The sequence below is a fragment of the Zalophus californianus genome, chromosome 14 (genome assembly GCF_009762305.2).
Source record: "Zalophus californianus isolate mZalCal1 chromosome 14, mZalCal1.pri.v2, whole genome shotgun sequence".
NCBI lineage: Eukaryota > Metazoa > Chordata > Mammalia > Carnivora > Otariidae > Zalophus > Zalophus californianus.
Window position 1 is genome coordinate 29051699 of NC_045608.1, and position 26652 is coordinate 29078350.

The following is a 26652-nucleotide window of genomic DNA, read 5'->3' on the forward strand; positions in this document are numbered from 1 at the left end:
CTTCCCTTGCTGAGGCCCCTCAACACTCCCGCCCCATGGGGAGTCATCCAGGGGCAAGGGGTAGGGGTCGGTCACCGAGCAGGCATGTGGTGGGGAGCACGTCATCACGTGTGGGGCTGGCCATGTCACCATGGCAAATGTGGTGGCACTGTGACTAGCTCTGGGGAACCCGTCCTGCAGGGTTGGGCATATGACCCAGCACCCAGTCCCTGTTCCGGAGCCTGGCACCACCCCCTGTGCCTGGTTTGGTTGGTGATCCTTGGTGGCTCCAGGAGGACAAGCCGGGTACTGTCCCCCTGCCTCGGGGCACGTGCGAAGCCCTACAAACAGGCAGTGCTCACTGCCCATCAGTTTATAAGTGTCCCCTCAGAGAGTCCATGCAGTGCACGTGCTGAGCACCTGCTGTGTGTGCCCACTGGGGTGGCGGGGAGGAGGTGGCCAGGTCTGACTAGTGGGGTCTGCAGGTGGTGGCGTCTGGTAACCTCAGGAGGTGAGCCACCACCCCCATCATCAGGACTATAGTCAATATTGGGCTGGGGGCTGGGGCAGCGAGCACAGATCATCCCCCCCCCCGCCGCCCCCGCGGAACCTCCGGCGGGGTCCCGCAGTTCTTTCCGCATCTGGAAGGGGGGCTAGGGGTGGGTGGAAGCCGGCAAACAGCGGTCCCAGCCAAGTGCTGCCCGCGGGGACACCCCCACGTGGACAGCCCCTGGCGGGGACCCCCCGCCCCGCACAGAGAGCCCCCTCCCCGCCCCGCCCTACCTGCTGCGCTCCGCGCCGCGCCCCGCACCCCGCCCGCCGCCGCCGCCGCCGCCGCCGCCGCCCACGTCCGCCACCGGAAGCGCCCGCCGGGTCCCCGCAGCGCAGCCGCCATCGCAACCCTCGCTGCGCGGGGCCTCTCCTGAGCCTGGGGCTGTCCGCCGCGCTGCCTGCGCTGGCCCTGGGCGGGTCCTCCAGACCAAGGACGCCGCCGCCGAGTGCGAGGTGAGAGCGCAGGCGGGTCGCGGGGAACCGGCCCGGGGTGGGGGGTCTCCGGGCCTGGGGTGGATCTGATCCGGGGTGGGTGGGTGGGTGGGTCTCCGAACTTGGGTTAGATCTGATCGGGGGGGGGGGATGGTCTCCGGACCTGGGGTGCATCTGATCAGGGTGGGAGTCTGCTGACCTGGGGTGGATCTGATCCGGGGTGGGGGTCTCCAGACCTGGGGTGGATCTGATCCGGGGTCGGGGGGGGGGTCTCCCGACCTGGGGCGGATCTGATCCGGGGTGGGGGAACTGGGGATCTGTCCTAGGGCGAGGAGCTGCGGATACGGGGTGGGAAATTAGAACCCGTGTGAAAGGATCCGACCTTGGGTGGGAGTCTCTGGACAGAAAACAAGGGGCTGGGATACCAGACTGGGTTGAGGAAGTGGGAGATCTGTGTTGGAGTGGGAAGATCCGACTTGGGGATAGGGTTCTGGACAAGGATAGGGGATCCAGCCTCCTGTGGGGAGCCATACCCTAAGGTGGGGCTGTCTCCTGGGGAGGGCTTTGACTTGATGGGCTTTCAGGGTCAGGGCCTGACTCGCTAAGGGAGGGTCACACTTGGTCTTTGAGCAGGGATCAGACGCTTGGGAGTGGGAGAATTGTGGGCATCCAGGCCCAGAGGGGCTCAGTGATCTTTCCAACAAGTTTTCCCCTGGAAAGGGAAAGTTTTCCAGGAGAAAACTTGGGGTACTGCCAGGCTCTTCCTTTCAGGGGAATGGCTGCCACACCAGAAAGGAAAGTGACCAGATTGGGTCTGGATGGTGTGGCCTCATACCCATGTGAGAATGTTGAGAAAGAGAAAGTCACCCCAGATTGGACCTGACTTACCGGTCAAGAGCTGAGTTCCATTCGGGTTTGTTCAGGGGCACTTTTAAAAGGAGAGTGAGTGTGTGGAGGGATGGGAATGACAGGACTTGAGTGAGTCACGGAAGTGAGAAATTACAAAAGTGGGAAGAGGTGGTTTGTGCATGTGGCACCCATCTGGATATGCTAAGTGATGCTTATGGAAGTTAGGCTTCCCTGCTTCTACAGAGGCTGGGAGATGAAGCCCTATCTTCAGGTATTGGCTGAAACAGTCATTTCTTTTGGAACCCTTGAGTTTTCTCTGTCACGCACCTTAAGGAGGCTAAAGTCATCCTAAGGATGCAGCCTTGAGCTGTTAGACACTAGTATTTGTTCAAGTCTTTATAGGCCAAGGTTGAGACCTAATTGAGAATTCTGAAGGCTCAGAGGAGCCTCGATAGAGTATGGTCAAGGAGAGAGTCTTTGGCAGGTGCCCCTCTTGTTGAAGGAAAGAAGAGGTGTTCTGTCTGCTGAATAATATAAGCTTGTTTTCCATTTGATCACCTTTTGTTGAACCAACTGTTGGGACTTGGTAGTAGAGGATATTTGCTGGACGATTACAGTGATCAGGCATATAATGAGGGACCTTTCTATGGAAACAGAAAGGAAAGCGAAGATTAATGGTTAGAGCTGAACATAAACCTGGTTTTTGATCCCTACAGGTGGCCAGTTGGGACGAGTTTAGACATTGATGTGTAAACATCTCTAGGTTATGGGGTGAGGGCCAATCCAGTGGATTTCCCAGTTTGTAGTTTGAGTGTTTGTGGTGATAGTATAGACATAAGTGTCACAGTCAAGGTTATTTCCCAGAGCAGAACATGGAAGATGTGGGAGTTTCCATGGGCTGGCAGTGGCCCATGCAGCCGCAGTTCCAGGAATGAAGGCGGGCACACACAATTTGTTGCGATGATGATCTCCTTGAAGGTTTTATCAAGTTCATGCAGGGCTTTTTCAGATCCTGGAGGAAAAGGGGCAGCAACAAGATAACTGGAGTCTCAGGAAGGGTCTGGGTAGTCAGATTTTCATTCTCAGTGATGCCAAGTGAGGAGGGAAGGAGGAAAAATTGGAAACATCATTTTGGAGAGTTGTAGCTGGATACTGAAGGAAACTAGAACTGAGGGTTTGGTAAGGGCTGACAAAACATGTAAGATGGCAGGATGGCAGTACCAGTCACAGGTAGTAATAGTAAAACCTCAAACACTATAAACGGAGTTAGAATCTGATAACCCACAAGGGTGTATTATTTTTCCCCATTGAGACATAACATTTCCCTCTAGAGCCATCTCTCTTTTTGATCAAAGATAATCAAAGGAAGGGGCGTCTGGATGGCTCAGTTAAGTGTCCGACTCTTGATTTCGTCCCAGGTCGTGATCTCCAGGGTGTGGGATCCAGCCCGGTGTCGGGCTCCATGCTCAGCGGGGAGTCTACTTCTCTCTCTCTCCCGCCCCCTCCTCTGCCTCCAAGCCCCCCCTTGTGTGTGCTCGCACACTTTCTCTTTCAAATAAATAGTAAATCTTTTTTTAAAAAAAGACAGTCAAAGGAAGATTATTCTTGTGTACAAAATAATTCTGGTCTCATTAAATTTGGCTTGATTATTTACACAAGTGCAGCAAAAATGGCAGTTGACCACATAGACCTTGTTAAGTTTGCTTTGTGGAACTTTTTATGGGGAATCTCAGATTGGAATTTTAAAAGCCTTTTCAAGGCTAGGAAGCCAAAGCAAGAACTTACCATCAGACTTCACCTGTAGATTCGGGTGAATTCCACTCTTCTCAAGGTCCCCCAAATATCTTAGGGTTCCTGGATCTGCCAGGAAGTGACCTTCCTTACTCACCTGTAAGGCTGGGAATCTCTGTAAGCCAAGTACCAGGCTGGTTTTTTTCGAGAGGACTTTGTAAGCATTGCTCCTTGTAAAGTCGACTGCAGTTCCTCAAAACCTGGTCATGTCTGATACCATGCATCATTTTCAAATATGACATTCCTTGGTTATATAACCAATGCTTTAAAATTATGTCCTATTGCAAAGAGGACAGATTCTTATTGAACCTATGCAAAAAACTATATTGCCATGAAAATAAGAATACTCAACAATAGTTTCCAATTTTTGGAGGAATCAAGCAGGGAGAAGATAAATGCTTCAGTTTTGTTTACAAAAGTATAACTTGCTAGAGTGGAATGACTCACAGATAGCTTAAGAGAAAAAAAGAAAGGGTGTTTTTTTATTTTTTTTTTATTTTTTATTTTTTTTTTAAAGATTTTATTTATTTATTTGAGAGAGAGAGAATGAGAGACAGAGAGCATGAGAGGGAAGAGGGTCAGAGGGAGAAGCAGACCCCCCGCTGAGCAGGGAGCCCGATGTGGGACTCGATCCTGGGACTCCAGGATCATGACCTGAGCCGAAGGCAGTCGCTTAACCAACTGAGCCACCCAGGCGCCCCAAGGGTGCTTTTTTATATCCAGAAAATAAAACACTAACGAGCCAAGAATATTCCAGACAAAAGCCATATAAAATTATAATCATCTTTTATCAGTTCATCCAATTCTGTTTAGTTAATTCTTGTCTAGTTTTGACAAGCCCATAGGTTTCTCCACTAGAGTTCTGAAGCACCTTACTCAGTCCCATGAGATGATCTCAAGAGTTATTGAAGCAAGGCCGTTGGAAGTCTGTACCCCAGGTACCTGTCATAGTCCTTTCCACGGGTCTTGGAGATAGTCTCTTTCTGTTGAAGACGAAGCACTCTGGCCTGTAGCTGATTGCAAATGCTTTTGAAGAAGAATCAGAGCAAAACAAAAACTATCTGTGGGTAACAAAGACTGAAAATGGCCAGGAGTTAAAGATTTGGTGGGAGTCCCTTATAAAAATAACACAATTGACAAGGAAACTTGATAGTTTCTGTAACATACACACCATTTAAAGTATTAACTGGAATGATGACTGATAACAATATACCAGAATATTGCACGGTCAGTGAGGGCACTCACAAATTTACAGGAACTTTATGTAAATTCTGACATCCTGATATTAATAACATCAACTCACAAATATAACTTTTGGAAGGTTAAGCAGCATGTCTTAATTTGACAATGACTTTCATGAAATCCAGCGTGTCGATTAAAACAGTATTGTTTAACTCATCTCTTTTATGAGGTGAAAAAACAAACCCTTTGAGATCTTCCAGAGGCCCTCTGGGAAATCCCAAAGCCAGTTTGAAATCAAGAAAATCACTTCATTTAGGATTTGATTTGGGGAAGGCAGGGTTGTCAAAAATATCGAAAGGTGTGAACGCTTGGCTAAATAGGATCCCAGTTCACTGTGAAACAATTTTTTGGTGATTTACCTGACCTAAGTGACAATAAAAGAGTTCATAAGTAAACATAGGAGATAACATGATTGTTTAAAAAAAAACAACAACCTGGCTCTTTTGCCAGTGAGAAGACTAGATTATCTTATGTAAACAAGGACATGGTAACGACGACATGAAACACAGGAAATTATTTTGATAGGAGAGAATCTTTGTTTCCACAAAAGGGAAAGGTTGTTAAGATTACTCAGAGGGTAAAGAAAAACCTTTCATAATCTCTTGTTAAAAGCAGACCAGTAATCCAAGACGTTTTGTTGCTTTAGCAGAGAGAAAACCAAACTCTAGTTTTACATTAGTATGTTATTGATAGTAAAGCTCATTTCACAAACTTTATATATAAATCCATTTAATCTTAGCCAGCTTTGACCTACAACTTCCTATATCCATTCAGGTTCTTGTCCTATACTTTCCCTTTTTGAAAATGTAACCCTAGGATAACATTACTATCCTTCTTTCCTTAACAAAAACAAATCCTACATTCTTTGCATACTTTTCATGTGAAACACATGCTATTTTCCTCAAATTCTTTGTATGCAAAGGTGTTTCGCTTCGCCTTATTGTTTGTAGTAGTTGTTTTATTTTCATATACTGATAACTTTTAGCCATTCGCCAGCTTTATTTTACAGAGAAAACTAGGAAGTAGATAATTATGAATCATCAGTCATACACCAGTATTCTGTAACAGATGAGCAAATTTTATGAGTATGCCATGTCATAATCTATAGAGGTATATACTCTGAATAGTACAAATATATCTTTTTAAGATTTTATTTATTTGAGATAGAGAGCAAGAGACAGCACGAGCAGGGGGAGGGGCAGAGGAAGAGGGAGAAGCAAGCTCCCTGCTGAGCAGGGAGCCTGATGGAGGCGGGGAGGCTCTGTCTTAGGACCTCAGGATCACGACCTGAGCCAAAGGTAGATGCTTAAGCAACTGAGTCACCCAGGCGCCCTAAAACTTAAGCTGTAATTAATAATGAGTGTTTCAGCACTTTATCTTATGTAGAAATTATGTATTCAATGACTATCTGTTATTTGACTTAACTTGGCATAACTCTAAGGTCGCAAATTACCAGAAAGATTTTGGAGACAGTTTTTAGAAGCAGATACGTATATACGTATATATTTTAAGTAATCTCTATCCCCAACATGGGGCTTGAACTCACGACCCCAAGATCAAGAGTCACAGGCCCTACTGACTGAGCCAGCCAGGTGCTTGGAGGCAGATATATTATAAAACAACGATAATTGTTGAGGGGCACCTCGGTGGCTCGGCTGGCTGACCAGGTCTTAATTTCAGCTCAGGTCATGATCTCAGGGTCATGGGAATGGCCCTGCACTGGGCTCCAAGCTCAGCGAGGAGTTTGCTTGAGGTTCTTTCTCTCTCAAGTAAATAAATAAATCTTTAAAAAAAGAATAGGAACTCAGTTTGATGAAAATCGGATTTGTCATATGTGCAATCTTAAACATTGAGTAGATATAATATTAGCTTATTTGACTAGTAAGCCAAAGTAGAATAAAAATGTATGTTTGTATTATATTTAATGTTGATAACACTGAAGATATACCTGTTTCATTAAATCAACAATATTAAGCTAGTCTTATTTACCAAAGATTACCCAAATTATGTACACTTGAATAACAGTTAAGTTGGTTCTTATATTTCTGGGAGTTTGGGGAAGATTTAATTTATTTAAGTGCTAATTTTTCTCTAAGCCAATTAGATAAAGATAGAACTACTTTAAGGGATTTTATAAATTAATTTGGTAATACCTCTGGAGGTAGAGAGATACTACACACACACACGTGTGTACATACATACATAAACACACAGACAGATGCAAATGGAGATCTTATGGTTTTCATTTAAAACTTTTAGCCATGCATCAGGCATAAATACAATTATATAAAACTCACTAGTTTATATAAGAGTTGGACCTTGTCTTTGTTTCATTATATATATATTTTTTTAAGATTTTATTTATTTATTTATTTATTTATTTTAAGATTTTATTTATTTATTTGAGAGAGAGAGAATGAGAGATAGAGAGCACGAGAGGGAAGAGGGTCAGAGGGAGAAGCAGACTCCCTGCCGAGCAGGGAGCCCGATGCGGGACTCGATCCCGGGACTCCAGGATCATGACCTGAGCCGAAGGCATTCGCTTAACCAACTGAGCCACCCAGGCGCCCTAAGATTTTATTTATTTTTTGACAGAGACACAGCGAGAGAGGGAACACAAGCAGGGGGAGTGGGAGAGGGAGAAGCAGGCTTCCCACTGAGCAGGGAGCCCAATGCGGGGCTCGATCCTAGGACCCTGGGATCTTGACCTGAGCCGAAGGTAGACGCCCAACGACTGAGCCATCCAGGCGCTCCTCATTTTATATTTTTATCTGAATTGTGTTTCTAGCAGATGGAGCAGGCTAGTTACCTGTTCAATATGAGGGCTAAAGCTTTTCACCAGTGTTCATGGAGGAGGCCTTTAAGATCTTTTTGCCCTGGTATATAATCTTATGGAGGCTGTGGACTAATGTCTCTTTCCACTTGGCTTTTTTTTTTTCTTATTCAACCTCAGGTGGTTACTTTTGGGGGTCCCTGAGTCTTTTGAGAGCCCCCGATGGGGCAGGAGGGTCTATATGCCAGTGACTATGGGAGCTGAGGGGCTGGAGGAAAGGGGAAGGTCTGGCAGGTGGGCGGGAAGGAGGAGGTAGGGGCTTGCAGGGGTCATATCAGAGGATGCAGCGGAGCTGGAGGGAGAACAAAGGTGGTACGGGAGGAAGGAGGAGCAGAGGAGATGGAAGGGAGAGGTCTCAGGAGCCACTTTGGGGAGATCTGCAGTTTCCCACGAACGCCATTGAAGTTCCAAATTATCCTTAGTGAAGTCATGCCAATCGGAAGGAAGTGGACAGAATTAGTACCATGGTGGCACATTGTCAGCAGGGGTGCGAGAAGGGGGTTTCAGTCAACTGAGAAGCTCCCGTGGGAGGAGCACGATCAACCCGGGAGACAAAAAGGCCTCCCCAGAAGCCAAGAAGTACTTCCAGCCCAGGAGCTACCGTTTGGAAGCCTGGCCTCTCACCCAGCCTCTGAGAGTATATTCAGAATCATGGAATCGAAACCTGCCCTCGCTGCGGTAATGGACGTTTGTCGGAGCACTGGATTAGGAGTCCAAATCACCACCAGATGCCCTAAATGAGCGGCGGACCAGAGACGGAACAAAGGGCTGCCATCGAGCCTTTGAGGAGTAAAACGGGGAGTCCGCATTCAGTTCGCACATGCGCAGGGCTGGAGGCAGACAGTTGCTGGGGCTTTGCTGATAGTGTTCATGAGCTGCCAGAACTGTCCCAGTCCCCAGACAGAGTGGGATGTTGGGCTTGTCCTGTACGCCGGCCTGGGGGGCAGGCGGCCAACCACCCCTCCCTGGACGCTCACCCTGGCAGGCCTCTCCTGGCCCACTCCACCCCCATCCTTTCTGTCCTCCCCACAGGGAGCCTGGCCAGCCTGCCTGTTGTTGCCCCAGAATGTTCTGTGCACTCTGAGGCCTGCCCTCCATTCAGAGCCAAGACAGCTGGCCCTGCTTCTAGTGCGTGAGCCCGTTGACCAGAAGCGGGGCTGGGCCTGTGGTGGGGGTCCTCCAAGAAGCAGGTGCCAAGACAGGGTCAGATGTGACTGGGGGAGCTGGGATGCTCGGCCCTGCAGCTCTTGGTCAGGGAGGTGGCCTGCATTCCCTCTGGCCTGGACTTCTGATAACTCCTGCAGCCTCAGGCACAAGGACCATCCTGGCCCTCCCTCGTTTCCAGAACAAGTGTGGGCAGGGACCTGCTCTTCAGAAGGAGGTGATGGCAATGTGGGCATAACAGCAGATCCTCAGACGGGGACAAAACGGTCTAGTGAACTCTCACGGGTTTTTTCAATGAGCCTAGGAATGATGTCACACAATTGATTCATCTTTTTACAGAATTGTAAGAGTCTCGGTAACTTATCCACTGACGGTTGCTTGCAATATATTTATGAAAAACATTTTCATTTCCTTTAGAGAAAAAAAGAGTGTCATCTAGGATATGTTAAATGCATAAAAGAACACTGACTAGCTGACACAAGGGATAGACCATCTGGCTACGAAGCAGAGAGAGAGACAGAAGCAGCACCGAGGTACCCATCCCACAGGGCTAGAGCTTAAGAACTGAGTGGGCAAGGAAGGGGCAGACCCGGCGGGGAGTGGAGCCCCCCCGCCCCACGCACATGTTATGGGGCCAGGCCTCGGTGAAATTGTACCGTGTGTCAGGCTGGATATAGAGAAGCACTTTTGTCACAAAGGATCATGGAACTGAAGGTCCCGGGCCCAGTGGCTCTGGGTGTCAGGGGCCCATGCGCCTGTCCCCACCTTGGATCAGGTGTGGCTGGGGGTCTTGGCCCAGCTGCCAAGCATCTTGATTGCCCCGCTTGGGCCTGGAGGATGATAAACGGTGATCAGAGTTGATGGAGGTTATGGTTTTGTGGTTGCAGGGTGAATACTGAAGGACGGGCTTATGATAAGGAGGGTTTGGGGCTGGGTGTTTTTGCCCTGTGGGGAGAGAGGTCTGTGAAGAGATCGATGCTGGCAATACACCATAGGCCTGTCAGAAGGAAGCACACCCGGCAGGCAGACTCTGCTGAGACAGGAAGGCCCCTTCCACTGCCTCCGGGAAGGGCCATGAGTGTGTCCCTCCCAGGTGTCCATGCTGCACCTGCCCCCCCCCTCGTTGCCCCCCACAGCCAATCAGCAGGGTTAGGGCAAGAGACTCCTGAGCGCCCTGGGTCCCCCAGGGAGATGGGAGCAGCGGTTGATTTTCTGGATCCTGCTTCCTTATGGGGAACTTCCTTTTTTGGAACAGGGAGGGCCAGAAACGGTTGCCTGTTTTGTTGTTTCCCACTGTGTTCTTTTTACTGTAGTAAAACTTAAGTTAGGGACGCCTGGCTGGCTCAGTCAATGGAGCGTGCATCTCTTCATCTCGGGGTTGTGAGTTTGAGCTCCACGTTGGGTGTAGAGATTACTTAAAAATAAAATAAAAAAAAAAATACATAAGTTAAAATTTGCCATTTTAACCATTTCAGTGTTACAGGTGTACATTCAATTCAGGGGTATTAAGTACATTCATGGTGTTGTGTAACCATTGTCACTATTTCCAGAACTTTCTTTTTCTCATCATCTCCAAATCAAACACTGTACCCATGCCCCCCGCCAGCCCCCAGCAGCTTCTATTCTACTTTCTTTCTCTATGGATTTGCCTACTCTACAAATTTCATGTGAGTGGAATCCTATAGTATCTATCCTTTTGTGCCTTTGTTTACGTACCATAATGTCCTCCGTGGTTCATCCATGTGGTAGCATGAATCATTGTTTCATTCATGTTAGTGACGAAGTATGATTCATTGTAGGGACACACCACATCCATTCATCTGTTGATAGATGGGCTGTTTGTACCCTTTGGTTGTTGTGAATAATGCCGCTGTGAACATTGGTTCAAGTCCCTGCTTCCAGTTCTTTTGAGTATGCACCCGGGAGTGGCATTGCTGGTCATATGATAGTTCTATATTTAACTTTTTGAGAAACCACCAGACTGTTTCCCACGGCAGCTGCACCACTTCGCATTGCTGTCAGCAGCGCACAAGGGTTCCGGTTTTCCCACATCCTCATCAACATTTGTTATTTAACATTTACCAACTTTTTTTGGAAAATAGCCGCCCTAAAGGGTGAAATGTGGTATCTTGGGTGGTTTCAATTTGCATTTCCATAATGACTAAGGATGTTGGGCATCTTTCCATATGCTTATTGGTCATTTGTAGATCTTTGGAGAAATGTCCTTTGCCCATTTTCTAATTGGGTTGCTTTTTGTTGTTGCAAAGTAGGAATTCTTTATATATTCAAGACCCCCCCTTTTTTTTGAGAGAGAGCGAGGCATGAGCAGGGGGAGGGGCAGCAGGAGAGAGAGAATTCCAAGCAGCCTCCCCGCTGAGCACAGAGCCCCACATGGGGCTCGATCCCACGACCCCGAGATCATGACCTGAGTCGAAACCAAGAGTCCGATGCTTAAGTGACTGAGCCATCCAGGCGCCCCTATATATTCAAGATATTAAACCCTTATCAGATGTATGATTTGCAAATATTTTCTCCCATTCTCTGGGTTGTCCTGAGGTCCTTTGGTTCTTTTGATAATGTCCTTTGATGCTTTTAATTTTAATGAAATTCAATTTATGTTTCTTTTGTTGCAGTCATGAAGATATACTCCTGTGTTTTCTTCTAAGAGTTTTATAGTTTTAGCTCTGAAAGTCAAGGCTTTGATCCATTTTGAGTTAAATTTGGATGTGGTGTGTAAGAGTCCAACTTTATTCTTCTGCATGTGGAAATCTCTTTGTCCCAAAGCCATTTATTAGAGAGACTGTTCTTTCCCATAGAGTGGTCCTGGCACTCTTGTTAAAAAAATCATTTGATCATAGACGTGAGGGTTTATTTCTGGCCTCTCAGTTTTGTTCTGCTGGCTTGTATGTTTACCTTGTGCTAGTACCACACTGTTTTATTTACTGTAGCTTTGTAGTAAGTTTTGAAATCAGGAAGTATGAGCCCTCCAGTTCTCTTCTTTCTCCAGATTGTTTGGCTATTCGGATTCTAGGTGACCTTTTGGAGGATTTTTCTATTCCTACAAAAAAATGCCATTGGAATTTTGATAGGGGTTGCATTGTATCTGTAGAGGACTTTCACATTGACATCTTAGCAATATCACATCTTCCAGTCCATGAACATGGGATATCTTGCCATTAATTTGTGTCTCCCTTTATTTCTTTCGTGCTCTCATGATACTAAATGTATCATCTGTGAAAGCCTTATAAAGGCCTAGCCTCTTCAGCCAAACCCTAGTCCGTGAGCAGCTTCTCCCTGCACTACCGCCACTGCCCTGAGGTCAACAGCCATGAAAGATAGGAGACCCAGGATCCTGCGCCGAAGCTTTGCCTCCAACCCTTGATGTGGTCAAGAAACCATGTTTGAAACTGTGCTCGGCAAGCCACTTAAAAAGTTTCCCTTACGGCTTGTTTTGAACACATACAAAACAGAGAGGATCTGAGAGTTGCCACTTGGCTTCTGTGCTCTGGCCTCCTGGCCAGGGGTTGAGTTTCCTTTATCCTCCTGATGATCCCCCCTCCCCGCAGAATGGTTTAAAAGTCCCAGCATTGCCCTTTCTGTTTGCATGTCTGTTGGGTAACCAGGACTCAGAGCCAAAGCAGAGCCATCTCCCGGGTGTGGCCCCTCCCTGCGCCCTCCTATCAGCCCTGAGGTACACAGTGCTGTGCAAACAGACAGATCTAGAGATTAGAGATTTACAAGCCAGATTTTTAACACAAGCCAAGTATCATGGAGATTGAAATTTATAGTTTATGACCCCAGAGTCCAGCAAGTAATTGGTTACCTAAGTAGAATGTTACTTATTTTTGATATTTATTTCCAACATTTACTGGATGTTTTTTTAAATGCAGAGAATAAAACAGAGTGGCCCATTGTATCATCACCCAAACACTACTACGAGTAATAATAGTAATGACAAAGCGACACAGGTGTGTGGTTAAGAAACCCTAAGCAGTAGAAAGTTCCAGTTCCTTCAGGCTGCAGGGGCCTCCCCTCACTGTTTCTTGTCAGCTGTCCCCCAGAAGAGAGATACTCCACCCTTATCCACTGTACCCTCCCCCTCTGTGACCCCCTCACCGGCCTCCTGGGTCATGGTGCACGCTGCGCCTCGGGGGCCCTTGCCCAATGTGGGCCCCAGAGCTGTGGCAGACAGGACACCTGATGTATACTCTTTCTGGCATGGTGGGGCCCAGGGCGCACCCCAGGCGGGGGCACCACGCTCTGGTGCTGAGACTTACCACACCTGCTCAGGACTTCAAGCCTTCTGCTGTCATCTGTGTCGCTGGTGTCCCAGGCTGAAATCTCACTACCTCTTTGAGGCCTTCAGCTCTCTGAGGACGGAAGGGTGAAGTGCTGCCCTAGTGGGCAAGGCTGACCTTGAGGAAGTGGCCCAGATATCTGGACCCTGGTCATTTTCAGGTTATGGTTTCTGTCGGTGAGATCTAAAGGCAAAAGAATCCTGCACAAAATTTCTCTGCTTTGCTGCTAAGCTCAGAGAAGGAGTGCACAGACCTGTCCTTGAGCACGGAGGGCAGGAGCCGGCTGGGAGAGTGGTTCACAAGGTCCGGGTGGGCCTGGGAACAGGAGAGCAAGGGTGGGCAGAGGATTGGGGCCCATTGTGTGTGCACACTCTGACCCATTGATAAAGTGTTCACTGTAAATAGGCCACATGGCCTAAAACACCAGAATCTGGGTATCCACACTCCCTTGGGGCAGAGCCTCAGTTTTCCCTTCCTCTGCCCTGTTCCCCAAACCACCACTGTCTCCTCATGGCCCAGCACGGTGGGGTGTAGAGCCCTCAACGGTCCTCAAGCGCTCTTGCTACCAAGGCCCTCAACCTGCCTGCTCTCCCGGACGTGCCTTTCCAAATCGGAGCCTCTGGGAGAGCAAGGGCCTGTGTGGTTGCTGGGGTTCTGTGGCCCTTCCTTGTGAGGCACCTCGGAGCGACCCATCGGCCCCAGCAGAAGCTTCCCATGTTCCTCTTTATTTTTGTCCTTTCTCATCTTATAAGGTGTCTTGCCTGAACTCTGAGCATCTGCCCAGAACACCGCAGACTCTGCTCTGTGCTGGCCAGGTGCCCAGGGCTGAGGGGCTCAACCTTGCCTGTGTGTCCAGGGGCCCCGTCTGACTGGATCCCGAGCTCCCCGAAGGGAGGCTGCCAGGGCGGTGTGCTGCCGCCCCCGTAGTTGTCTCCCGCCGCTGGGGGGTCTCCCTCACCTGTGGTGCAGGCGGCAAGGTGGGCCTCCGCCCAGGGCAGATGCAGCACGGCTGGCCGTCCCTGAGGGGAGCGGCGAGCGGGTCTCTGCCCTGTGTGCCTGGCCTGGGCACCGCCTGTGTTCTTACCTGGAAACTCACTTAAAGGGCCACACGAGTGTCACAGACTGTTCCTGGTGTGAGGACCCAAGAAAGCTGTACACGGACGGGCCTCCCCTGTGCCCACCTCCGTCGGGGCTGTCCGGGAGGGTCCCCAGGCAGGAGGGCCAGACACAGCACCTGCTCTGTGCGCCTGAGGGACAGGAGGTCCCCAGGGGCAGGAAGCTGTTCGGGGGCAGGAGGTCTGCATTCCCTTGGCACTGAGATGGGCCGGGCAATTGGGACACATGGCTAGCCTCTCGAAGGCTCCCATCAGCAATGGGGGGCAAAAGCAGCACCCCCAAACAGAGGAGAGGGTGCGTAAGCCAGGAGGGGCAGGTCTGCACTAATGCTGAGGGGCTTTGAGCCCGCAAGCCGGCTACGGGGCTTCCTGGCCAGCCGCGAAGCCCCGAAGCCCATCGCCCTCCCCCTTCTCTCCCCTCCTCCTTACCCCATTGGATCCCCGCCCTGTCTCAGATGCTGGAGGCCCCACCACTGCTGTTGGCAGCCTTCTCACTGGGCCTGGCGCTCCTGGTGCTGGTGCTGTGCCTGCGACGCTGGGGCTTGGCCATACCCCTTATCTACTGGCACGAGCTGGTCCTGCAGCCCCTCCACAACCTGTTCATGGGCAACACAAAGGAGCAGCGCATCCTGCACCATGTGCTGCAGCACGCAGTGGCCGGGGACCCACAAAGCGTGCTGAAGGCCATCGATAGCTACTGCTCGCAGAAGGAGTGGGCTATGAACGTGGGTGACAAGAAAGGTGGGCAGCCCGGCCAGCAGGTAGTGGGCATGGGAAAGGGGACCTCGGGTGGGGCAGCACAACCTGTAAAGGAGAGGCCTGTTGTCACTGTTTCTGGGTGTTGGGGTGGGGGCTTGCCTGGAGCCCTGGAGGCCTGAGCTACCCACCCAGCTCCTCCCTGGCCAGGGGTAAAGGCTGTGCAGAGGCCCGAGCATCCACATCACTGTCCTCGTGGGGAGGGACGGACGTTTGATAAACTGCCCGGGACCCTTTCTTGCCACACAGTGACTCAGCTGACATTAGTCGGTAGGCCTGGCACTGGCATGCCTTCTCATGGAGCTGGGTGACACCAGCTGTCCCTGCTGCGCATGAGGGTGCACAGAGCTCCTGGGACTCTGCTCCGCCCAGGCCCCAGGGCCACCTCCTGACCTTTGGACTCCAGCCTGGGGCACGGGCCTGTGCTGCGCTACACCCCAGGGAGCTGGGCCCTGGGGACAGATGAGATAGCCATTCTCCAGCCCCCTTGGAGCCTCTGACAGTGTCCAGCCCGGGGGGAGGGGGCAGGGAGGCCCTGAGTGCAGCCCGTGGGCACAGTGGGGTGAGGGCTTCCGCAGGGGGCAGCTCTGGGTTAGGATGAGTTGGGCTCAGTCAGGAACCATGCGAAAGAGAGGGACCAGCGTGTGCTGAGAGCCAGAGGCCTGAGGGACCCTGGAAGCTCAGAGGGTGTGTTTAGTGTGATGGGGGGGCAGTGGCGGGGGGAGGCAGGCATCGGGAGGGGCCGATGCTCAGTCTGGAAGGAGCAGGTCCAGGACCAGGAGTGGGTCACTTCCCTCTGCTGTGCTCAGGCTCTCCTCCACCCCGCAGGTCAGATCTTGGATGCAGTGGTGCAGGAGCAGTGCCCACGGGTGCTGCTGGAGCTGGGCGCCTACTGTGGCTACTCGGCCGTGCGCATGGCCCGCCTGCTGGAGCCCGGGGCGCGCCTGCTCACCATTGAGATCAACCCGGACTACGCCGCCATCACCCAGCAGATGCTGGACTTCGCAGGCCTGCAGGACAGGGTGTGTTTCCGCCCCAGGGTGAAGAATGCGGACACGGAGGCGCCAGGGGCTGGGTGCGAGGCGGAGGGGAAGGGCCTGGATCGCCCCAGTGCAGTTCAAGGCCACATTCAGCCTGTTGTACCTGGCCTCATGGTGCCTCCCAGGCCAGGTTTCCCAGAACCCCCAGCAGCTCTGTGAGGGAGGTCTTGCCACCCTGTTCCACAGAGCAGAAAACTCCCAAGGCCGCCCTTGGAGGGAGGGGGTAGAGTGGGGACTTACCTCCCCAGAACCCCAAAGGAGAGTGGTGATGACACTCGAGCCGGTGTCCAGGCAGGGCAGTCTGAGTATGGGCACTGACAGAGTGCTGTTCCAGGTCACCGTGGTGGTCGGGGCATCCCAGGACTTCATCCCCCAGCTGAAGAAGAAATATGACGTGGACACGCTAGACATGGTCTTCCTCGACCACTGGAAGGACCGGTACCTGCCAGACACGCTCCTCCTGGAGGTGAGTTGTGCAACCACCTGGCCCACATGGGCCTCATTGCTGGCTGCTGGTGCAGGGGCTGCCCTGGCTGGCCCTGGTGGCATCGGTGATTTGGGCAGGGAGTGTGGAGGGCCAGAGGAGGCCTCAAGGGTGGCATGGGGATGGGAGGAAGGGCGTTCTGGGCAGAAGGAGTTGGCTGGGCCTGCTAGGTGGCCTGCGCTGGGTTGACAGGGAGGGGTGAGCACCAATAGGGCATCTCCTGCCTGTTTTCCCCTGAGGCTCCTTATTGCGCAGCCCCCTCCAGCCCTCTGTCCCTGTCCTCACATCGCATCCTGTCCCAGCCCTCAGTGCGGCTGCTTGGCCAGCCACAAGTGAGGCTGCCTCGTTCCCAGGTGGGGCACTGGGCGGGCCCTTAATGAGCTGACACACAGAGCTTTGTATAGATGATCACTACCTTCCCCCACCTCGGCGGTCAAGGTCACACTTAGTGGCTACTTGGCCCTCCACCGGGGGCTGGGATGTTTTGCCCCACCATGGCCTCCCCCTCCTGGTGGTCAGCATGGAGTGGAGTGATTCCATGTTGTCTGTCCCATGCTCACCCACCTCAGTTCCCCCATGGGCTGGCCACTCTGCCCGGTGCAGAGGGACTGTGAGTGTGGGCTGCATGGCCACTGGAGCCATGGCTGGAGGCTGGGCAGGACCTTGCACCCAGTGGTTCTAGTGCAGACATGGAGGGCCAGCTGCCTGGCCACGCAGGAAAGAACCTGCCCCGGCCGGGGGTCTTTGAGGGCACAGGATATTGTGGGGATATCCTGGGGCAGTGGGCCAGAGCCACGCGTGGAGGGCCCTGAATGCCACACACCGGTGGGGACATGGGGGGTTTTAAGCGGGTGAGGACAAGGTTAGATCTGTCCCCAGAAAAGATCTCTGTTGGGTGTGTGGAGTGTGGGGAGGGATGGCTGTAGAGAGGGTGGTGCTGAGCTCTGAGGGTGGAGGGGGACGGGGGAGCCAGGAGCTAGAAGTTGGACTGGTTACCTGCTGAGACAGGTGCTCAGTCCCCCCTCAGTGGGGGGATGGCAAGGAGACCCTTGGGCGAGGAGCGAGGCAGCTGTGGGGAGCACGGCCGGCTGGGGGAGGCGGTGGCATGAACCTGGACATCAGGTGTTGAGGGCAGAGGCCAGACAGCCAACCCAGCCGGGCCTGCACAGGGAGGGAGGGATTTCAGCAGCTCTGGTGTGTGTGGTAATTGCAGGGCCTGCATTTATAGAAAAGTAGCAAATATTGCCGTTTAGTAACTAGGAAACTAATAGTTTTCTCAGTGCTCCTTGTTCAAAGCTCGTAATTATCTCAAAAGAAAAGAAGTCACGAATTGAGAATGGCTGTGCTTTTTACACATGCATTCTTTAGCCCCGCAGCTGGGCTCTGCGGGCCCTCGGCTTTTGCCAGGTCAGCCTGGCTCTGCAGTGGTCCCGCCGTACCTCTCTCGGTCGGGGCCTAGAGGCTGGCAGGGGCAGGGGGCGATTTGAAATCGGATGGCTGCTCTGAGGAGGCCTCAGTGCCATGTCTCATAGGCTCTCCATGGGGCTGCTTGGGTGTCCTCACAACATGGCGGCGGCTGGCTTTCCCTACAGCCAGGGATGGGAGGCAGAAACGGAAGGGGCAACAAGGGAGCCGTGGTGCCTCTGCAAGCATACACTGCCGCTTCTGCCTCCTTCCCTTTGTTAGAAGCGAGTCACTAAGCCCGGTGCCCACCCAATGGAGAAGGAACTGTGGACACAGTTTAAAACCACCTCCAGGAAGGCTGTTTCCTCCCCGCAGGGGTTCGCGCAGCGGGTTCGTTCAGACGCGGTAGGCTTCTGGCCAGAATTCTCCGAGGCGTCTGTGTCCCGTGTCGGGAGGCGTGTGATGGCTGGGGAAAGGCAGGATAGGTGCTGCCTTTTTCTCCCTTCCGTCCAGCTTCCTCAAGGGTGGGTAGGCCCCAGCACCCTCCAAACGTGCCCAAAGCTTCTTTCTTTTGTTCTTTCTTTCCTGGTCAACTCATTTGGTTTCCAGTGTCTGATGACTTTCATGCCACTGACTGTCCCATCTGGGGCCAGCAGGGCCTCCTCAAGTCTGCTCCTGCTCACCTTGTCCGCTTCCGGCTGGAGACCTGAGCTGCCTTTCCGGGGCTTGGGCCCGGGGCGCCTCCTCCGGGACAGTTCTCCATTCTAGGGCTTTCTAGCCAAGACTGCTAGGGAGCTTTCTTTTTATATGAGGAAATGCGCCATGATTCACAGTGGTACTTAACTGTTCAAATTCTGGCTTGTGGGTTGTCTCTCGCCTCACTGACCTCACAGCTGAGTTTTCCACTCTGGCTACGGAGGACCCTTGGCTTCCCCAAGCCCACAGGCTGGAAGGGACCATGGCCACCAGGAGAAGTGAGACACTTGTAAGACTCTGTGCTAGGGCACATCCCTGGGGCGGGGCGGTGGGGGGATGCAGAGTTAAAGCCCATGTTTTTAAGTCACTTAGAGATGCTCCATTGTTTGTGGTCCTGTTGGCAATTTGAGACCTGCTTGGGGTCACTTTGATTTTGCTTTTGAGGTTTCAGATTGCTTATTTTTTTTTAACTTTTATGATCATGTGAAAAAGCAGCTCTATGCTTCCAGAGTTAAATCTAGGACAAGGCAACTGGGGTGACCAGTTGCCCTGGTCTGCCCCTCCCGCACAGGCAAGCAATTCCTCTCCAGCTCTCTTTCCATTGCTTCCTATAATCTAGGCAGCCTTGCCCCCAGCACACCACCCTGGCCATGTCTGTCTGCTCCTTCCTTCTGCAGAGCCCAGGCCCAGGCGGTGGCAGAGAAGGGGCGTCTCACATGCCAGATTTTGGGGATGTCCAGAGCAAAGCCCCGAGGGGCCCCCATCCCTGCAGGGTCACCCTGGTCAGGCCGGTGAGGACCTCCAGTGACAGCGCACAGCAGCCCGTGCACTGGGCACCAGGCATCTCACCTGCAAGAGCCTGGCACCGGGTGACCGAAGGACCTACTGGCCTTGAGTTGGCCCTATGGCCGGAATCCTGGCTCCGTTGTCTCTTCCACTTCCTCATCCAGCTAGCATCACTGAACAACTCCTGTGTGCCTGCCACACGCTGTCCTAGGGGTTGGGGACGCAGGACCTAATGGGAAGCAAAAGAGTTTCCGTCACAGAACCACATTCTCAAGGCAGGACATGTGCTCAGCTGCCAGGGAGGAGATGGAAGGCAGTGGGGAGACCCTTGTGACCCCAGGAGCTGGAGCAGGGCTGACTCATGGCCAGGCAGAGGCCAGTGTATGGAGCCACCATCTCCAAGAGCATTTATCCTCCCAGTTTGGGATGGGCTTGCCGGGCTCCTGTCACCCTCACCCTTTCCTACCATCTGTCCCCTGCAGGAGTGTGGCCTGCTACGGACGGGGACAGTGTTGCTGGCCGACAACGTCATCTTCCCGGGAACACCAGATTTCCTGGCATACGTGCGCGGGAACAGCCGCTTTGAATGCACACACTTCCCCTCGTACCTGGAATACTCAAAGGCAGTGGATGGCCTGGAGAAGGCTGTCTACATGGGCCCGGGCAGCCCAACACAGCCTTGACCACCCACCCTGCTCCCGGATCCCTTGCCAAGCCTGAGGGCACAAGGGATGCGCCCCTGCCAACCCGCTTTTGCAGTTCTGGGGTCCAGTGTAGCACACTTGAGGCATATGAGCCCAAAGCCTGCCGGCCCTGGCCCCTCTACACGGCGACTCTTGGCTGTTGTTACCCCTGGTCTTCCCCAAGTGCGGCCAGCTCACCATACAAAATCATTGCAATAAATCTGTAAAGTATGTATGTAAATACCAACTCGGGACGGGTGGTGCCCGTGACAGTGTCTCTTGCTCCCACCAGCATTTCAATCAATAGGATTTCTTACACGGATGGGTCTTCAGGCATCGACATATGCAGTAGACACTGCAAGTGGGGAACCTGTGGAAGCTGTTGAGCTGGGCACTCGCAGTCTGTCCTCGAGGTTTGCTGTCACCAGGTGGCAGCAATGCCTCAGTGATGGCACCGTGCCCAACAACTCACACCCACTTGTGACTCCTGAGTTCTTTCACCTTTTTAAGAATGAAATGTACCTTCCTTACTAAAATCAGCTCACTACTAATAATCCTGTATACCAGTATCATGTTTAAAAGATGCTAAAAGAGAAATTAAAATTTTAAATATTTAAATAGATCAACTTAGTGCTTTTTAACTGCTCCCCCGCTCCTTCTTTCCTGTGATGCCGTCAGCTAGTGCTCCTCTTCCCTGGATGCTAATGCTGGCCCAGGGGGCTCATGTGGCCAGGCTGAGGTTACCTGTTGCATCCCCATGGGGATGTGGGCAGCCTGAGGTGAGCCCCCATCTGGAGGCTGTCCTGGGAAACTGGAACAGGGCAGCTGGTCAGCCTTCCTGTCCATCTCTGACCAGGCAGGCACTAGGGAACGGTGGACATGGGGCCCCTACCACAGTGCAGGGTGTGAGCTCTCTGGCACCTTGCCCCTTGGGGTCTCTGTGTGGCACTGAGTAGAAGCCAACTTCCCCAGTCCTCTTCGGCCTTGTTTACGGAAGACTGGGCTCAGGTCAGCTCTGGCGCTTCTACAGCTGCCCAGCTAGCAAGGGAAGTAGAATTGCTTTGCATCTACCTAAATCCACAGCTGCCCAAATCCCCAGTCCCAACCCTGGCTCCTGGCCCCAAGGCCCCCTAGCTACCTCAGAGGCTCTCCAGGGATCCCGCCCCTGCCCCCCGCCCCCATCCCGGCTGAGCCCACCTGTGTGCAGACTGACCTCTGGCCAGGACACCACCGTGGGACTCGGGGCCCAGCTAATCACCCCAAAACAAGCCCTCTCCTGTGTGTGTGTGTGTGTGTGTGCAGAAAGGGGATCGCAGTGAGCCTGGGAGGACATGTGCAGAAACACCCCTGTGGCCTGGGAGCTGAGCCCCCTCTGGACAGAGCACATGGATACCCGGGGGCCACCTCCACCCATGCCCACCCTGGCAAGCAGGGAAGAGCAAGCAGCCGGTGGCAAAGGATCTGAGCCGCAGAAGATAGGAAGTTTCGTTGCTTTTTTTAATTTTTAAGTTTTCTTACAAAAATTTGGGTGTTTACCAATACAGTCTTATTTTGGTTTTGTTTTTAATGCTTTTTGTCAGTGTTTTTCCTCGGTTTTTAAGTCACAAACAGCAGGCACTAGGCAGCGTCCCCCACTGCTGCCGAAGGTCAGTCCTGGAGGTGTGACTCTGGGCTCCAGCAGACAGGGTCTGGTAGCCACAGCCAGGCCAAAGTCGCTCAGGGAAGGCTCCTGCTGCACTGGGGTTCCATGTAGCCGAGGGCAGGGTGGGGGCAAGCACAGCCTGACCCCCATCTTGCTGCCTCCAAAGCCTCTCTGCACACATGGGCCAGTCCGCCCCCCCCCCGCCATGGGCCAGTCCGCCCCCCCCCCCCCGCCATGGGCCATGCAGGGTGGGACCCAGCGTCCAGCGGATCCCCTCTACCTTCCAGAGTCAAACTCCTTCTCTGAGCCCCCCTCCTCCCTTCCCTGCTGCAGGCTCCTCTGGGGCCCCACACACACAAGAGCACACTCTTCTATACCACCAGCCCCAAAGCAAAGCCAGGTGCCCTTCCTGCCGCTTCCCTGGGCCCCACTCTGGCAGCTCCACTGGCTTTCTCTCTCTCTCTCTCTCTCTCTCTCACTCGCACACAGCACCATGTCAGTAAACAGCTAACAGCCTAGGGAGTTAGGAGGGAGGGAGCGAGGGGTGGGAAGGGAGGTGTGTGTTCAGAAGGTCAAGCCCTGGCTCCCCGGCGAGAAGCGCTGCCAACCCCGGCCGCCAGGGGGCTCCAAGCTCCACAGCAGGGTCTGGAAGGGCCGGCCCTGGAGTTCCCTTCTTCCCATGAAGGTCCCTAAGAACAAATGGCTGGGCCCGAGACCTACGGAGGGAGAGGGGAAGGTTAAGCAGGACGGCCCGGGGGCTGGCGGACCCCTCCACAGACTAGGCCAACAAAAGTGTGGACCAAGGCAGCTGCTGGAGGTGGCAGGGGCTGACCCCGAGAATCTCAGCATCAGGGCCAGTCCGACTCGCTGGTCGTTGGGGGGGGGCACTGTGCTTGGGGCATTTAAATGTCTCTGCTCTGGCCCCATTTGCTCTGGGCCCCGATAACACAGTGCCTGAGCCGGGACTGCTGGCCCAGGGGGACATGTCCATCTCAGACCCCAGCCTATCCCTAAGATGGGCATTTAAGCCTGCTGAGCTAGAAGCTGGAGTCCCACCAGGGAGCACCAAGGGACAGAACATGCAGCCAGCAGAGATTAATGAGAAGCCCCTTCCCAAAGGACAGGAAACAGCTGAATGAGAAACCAGACCAGAGAACGTACCAGGCATGCAAGCTAGACCCAGGAGTCAACGGGCTGAGGCTTAGCGTCCCCCACGGCGTCCACCAGCCTGACTGCAGGCCTGCTGGGCCCAGGAGGAACCTTCCTGCCGGGGTCGGGCTGCAGCGGATGGGCAGTGAGCAGGAGGGCGTCAGAGGCAGAACAGAGCAGGTTAGTCAGCGCTGGTGGGTGGGGGCTGGGCTGCTCAGTGGGTGAGGCCAGAGCCCAGGTGCACACGATGGGGGAGCTGAGCTAGTGTGGCTCACAAAGATGCACACGGATGCGTGGACACACACAGGCCTGTGCCCAAAGCCACGGGATGGTCACAGAGCAGGTTGGCAGCTGCCACCCAGGAGGCAGGACAACGGTGGGCCCATCCCCCACCCCCCCAAATACACACACACACACACACACACACACACACACACACACACACACACACACACACGCAGGCAGAGAAGGGTGAAGACACTCGTGCTCAGACTCCCCTGGCCCTTGTGCATTGTTCTGGGCAGTGCCCTCTGTCCCATGCCCCCTCCCTCCCAGTGGGTGTGAGCTTCAAACCACCTGCACCCACAGACTGACTCCGACGATAAACTTACCAAGGCAGGGGGGCCAGACCCCAGGCTCCATCTCCCAGCCCAGCTGCCCTGGAGGTGAGCCCCACCCCAGGTGGACTGGGCAACCTAAACTCAGCACCTTGCCAGGGCCCCTCTCAGGCATGCCCTAGGCACCTCCCTAGGCACCTGCCCACAGCCACTTACTTTCAACGGTTCCTTCTCAGAGATCTCCCCTGCAGGGTCACTACCTCGAGCCCTCCTCTCCCTCCGGTCCACAGTGGAGTATCCGTCTTAGGGTGGGGACATGAGGGGAACTCTGAGGGGCAGGCATCGCAGGAGCAGATCTCCCTCTCAGCCCAGACACAGGGGGCCCCTGGGACAGGGTGCACTGGGAGATACCCCCACCTGCCCTGCCCCAGCACTGCGCTGGAGGCCTAGGCCAGGTCTTCTCGTGGCCCCTCCCACCATGGTCGCTCAGAACCCTCCAGCCCTCTTAGGCTGGCAGACCAGAGACCTTGGCTGGGCACTGACCCCTCCCTGGCTGCCCACCCCCCTCAGCAGCACTGCTAAACCAAATTCTCTTTTCCAACCAGCACCTCCTTGGAAGGCTTTCCCAGCACCAAACACACAAGGCAAAACCACCTGTCCATTTCAACGCCATCCCCGCCCCCCACCCCCCCAGGAAACAAGCAGCCCTGTATCTGCACTCACCTGGGCCAAGTGCCTCCATGGGGATCACGTCTCGGCTGCCTGGCTTCTCGCCATCTGCAAGGTACAAGCCAGGTGGCCGGCTGGTTGCAAGAACCAGTGGGGATACCAGGACAGACAAACCCACAGCAGGGCTGGCCTCCGTTGACCCTGGGTACCCTTTGTCGCTAACATCTTTGCACCATTCTGCTGGGCCTCTGCCATTGACACCCCCCCACCCTCACTTAACATCACTGTGGACACCATGGATGTAGAGGTTGTAGGAGGCTGCAAGCCAGGAAAGGGGCCCCCCTACTCCTCACCTGCCTTGTCACCATCAATGCACCTAGGTGGAGGAGCATCTCTTATACCTCAGAGATAGGTTTCCATGCCCCGACCCCGTATTCACCAAGGCTCTTGTCCACCAGTGGCAGCGTGCTGTCGTCAAAGCCTCCGGGATTCGGTGCTCCTTTGGGTCCCTTAGCGGTAGCAGCGGCTGACTGGGGGGGGGGGTGCACAAAACAGGGTGTGGAGTCAGGGGCAGTCCTGCGGGGGACCTAGCCTGGAGAAGTGAAAGAGGAAAAGAAAGGCCAGGCAGGCCACACCTGGAAGCGTGCCTTGGTCCAGCCATCCTTCTGTAGGGCGCCACGCAGCTCCTTGTAGCTCCACACAGTCTGCAGCACGTGGGAGGCGGCCTTCGCTTCACGTACCGATTGGCTGCGGCCAGGCGCAGGGCGGGGTCAGCAACCGGCCCCGCCCCGCCCTCCCCCTGGGCCCCCGCCCTCCCCGGGCTGCACCCTCACCCACCTGGCAGCGCCAAGGGCCACCAGCGCTGGAACGCCTCGGGCCTGGAGTAGTGAGCGCGCATTGTCCAGGCTGTCGGACACGATCTCATGGATGGTGTTGAGCACGGCCACCACGGTGTCCTCCTCCAGGTGGGCACCTGGTCGCGCTGGAGCCTGCGCATTGCGCACGTTCCGCACCAGCTCGGCCATGGCATAGCTCCCTGAAGGGCAGGGGCAGTTGTCAGGACATGCCTCTGCCCAGCCCAGCGGCAGGGCGCGGGATCCATCAGGAGAGCCCCGGGAAGCTGCAAAGTCACCCACCGTGTCCAGGGGCTAGGCCTTGAGACTGCTCAGGAAGATCCCAGCTCCAGCGGCTGGGACAGAATGACAGGGGCAGGGCTGGGCCCCTGAACTCCTCCCCACCCTGCCGGCCCCCAGCCCCTGCCAGTGGAACCCCAGAGCAGCCCACAGGGTTCTACATCCCGGCTCTGCCCCACCCGCGTCCTCACCAATGAGGTCCTTGTTGCGCCGGTCCAGGGAGAGGTTGCGCAGGGCGATGGCAACAGCACGCACCACCTTGTCAGTCTCGGACTGCAGCAGCTCCACGAGCACCGGAAGGCCACGCTCCTTGCGCACCGTGGCACGGATGTAGGTGGCCCACTGTGGCAGTGGAGCGGGGAGTGTGCTCAGCACACTGGGTCCCGCCCACACGCCTCGACACTCTGCTACCTGAGCCGACTGTTCCCTCTGGCTGGACCCTCCTCCCTGGCAAGCCAAAGCCCTACCCAAGCAACTCAATGCCACCTCCAGCTGGCATCCTTTGTGCCGCGAACCTCCCGGACCCTGGGGAGGCACTGTGTCCCGTGTGGTCCCCACCCCTGCAGCCTGGGCAAAGGCAGAGGCCAGCACCAACAGGGTACCTAGGATTCTGTCTGTCCCCTCCCTGCCAGATTCGGCCTCTCACCATCCAGTTGCCGGCGCTGAGGTTCTGTAGGGCACCAGCAGCAGCCTCCAGGGTGTTAAAGTTCCGGCTCTCGGTGAGGAGGGAGAGGTAGAGACGTACCACCTCGGGCTGATACAGCAGCTCAAAGCCTGGGCACAGAGCACCCACAGCCCACAGTCACCCAGGCCCCCCCCATCACCCCCTCTCCCCGCTCCTCCCATCAATGCCCCCAGGGCAAGAGTCAGCTGGGGCCAGGGATGGGTATGGTGCAGTCAGGGAGAATTTAACATCAACACATTCACCCGTTCTGAGCCACCCAAGGGAGAAAGCATTCCCGTTTCATAGCAAACAGAGGCTCAGTGAGGAGGCAGTGAGTCTAAGTGAGGTCGTTGTTCCCTTGACCCTGCTTCCAAAGAAATGGTATTGGACCTGCCTGGCAGCCACAGCATCCAGAAGGCCTGGAGTAGGGAGGGAGGTGGCAACCAGGGCTGCTCCCCTAGCAACAGGACTCAACCTCCCTAACAACAAGGCCAGCACTCCTGGGTAGACAGGCTGTGCAACTAGGGGAAGGAGCCCTAGCCAGAACAGGGCACTCTTCTCTCCTATGTAACTTAGACTGTTACCAGTGCATGCCCCTAGCAACAGGGCCTGCCTTCTCAGTCTGCACCCTGCTCAACCATTCTTGGTCCCCCATCAATTGAGGCCCTGGCCCCACAGTGCAGCAGAGTTGCCCCAAGGTACTCGAGAGAGGAGGGGCTGAGTAGCCTTTCAGT

At 54.1% G+C, this 26652-nt stretch overlaps 3 protein-coding genes across 11 annotated transcripts in view; 1 reads left to right on the forward strand and 2 right to left on the reverse strand.

The window, feature by feature from the left end:
- TXNRD2 (thioredoxin reductase 2) overlaps window positions 1-981 on the reverse strand; it is a 48416-nt gene extending 47435 nt beyond the window's left edge. For 2 of the 4 annotated variants that reach the window (XM_027575297.2, XM_027575298.2), the window contains exon 1: window positions 763-981. In XM_027575297.2, the coding sequence (XP_027431098.1) occupies window positions 763-874 (112 nt within the window). In that variant the 5' untranslated portion in view covers window positions 875-981. The remainder of the gene's footprint in view (window positions 1-762) is intronic. The other 2 variants (XM_027575295.2, XM_027575294.2) reach the window with 2 other exon arrangements.
- On the forward strand, window positions 853-20726 carry COMT (catechol-O-methyltransferase). Its single transcript, XM_027575299.2, has 5 exons — window positions 853-984; window positions 14711-14996; window positions 15840-16033; window positions 16386-16517; window positions 19904-20726. The coding sequence occupies exons 2-5, from the start codon at window positions 14711-14713 to the stop codon at window positions 20102-20104; spliced, it is 813 nt and encodes a 270-aa protein (XP_027431100.1). The 5' UTR covers window positions 853-984; the 3' UTR covers window positions 20105-20726.
- A 1236-nt stretch (window positions 20727-21962) lies between these two features.
- Window positions 21963-26652, reverse strand: part of ARVCF (ARVCF delta catenin family member) — a 49839-nt gene continuing 45149 nt past the window's right edge. For 4 of the 6 annotated variants that reach the window (XM_027575290.2, XM_027575289.2, XM_027575288.2 and 1 more), the window contains 9 exons: window positions 25901-26028; window positions 25446-25596; window positions 24959-25157; window positions 24757-24868; window positions 24561-24651; window positions 24176-24229; window positions 23669-23754; window positions 22908-23024; window positions 21963-22462 (listed from right to left, as the gene is read on the reverse strand). In XM_027575290.2, coding sequence (XP_027431091.1) covers window positions 22920-23024; window positions 23669-23754; window positions 24176-24229; window positions 24561-24651; window positions 24757-24868; window positions 24959-25157; window positions 25446-25596; window positions 25901-26028 — 926 coding nt within the window. In that variant the 3' untranslated portion in view covers window positions 21963-22462; window positions 22908-22919. The remainder of the gene's footprint in view (window positions 22463-22907; window positions 23025-23668; window positions 23755-24175; window positions 24230-24560; window positions 24652-24756; window positions 24869-24958; window positions 25158-25445; window positions 25597-25900; window positions 26029-26652) is intronic. The other 2 variants (XM_027575293.2, XM_027575292.2) reach the window with 1 other exon arrangement.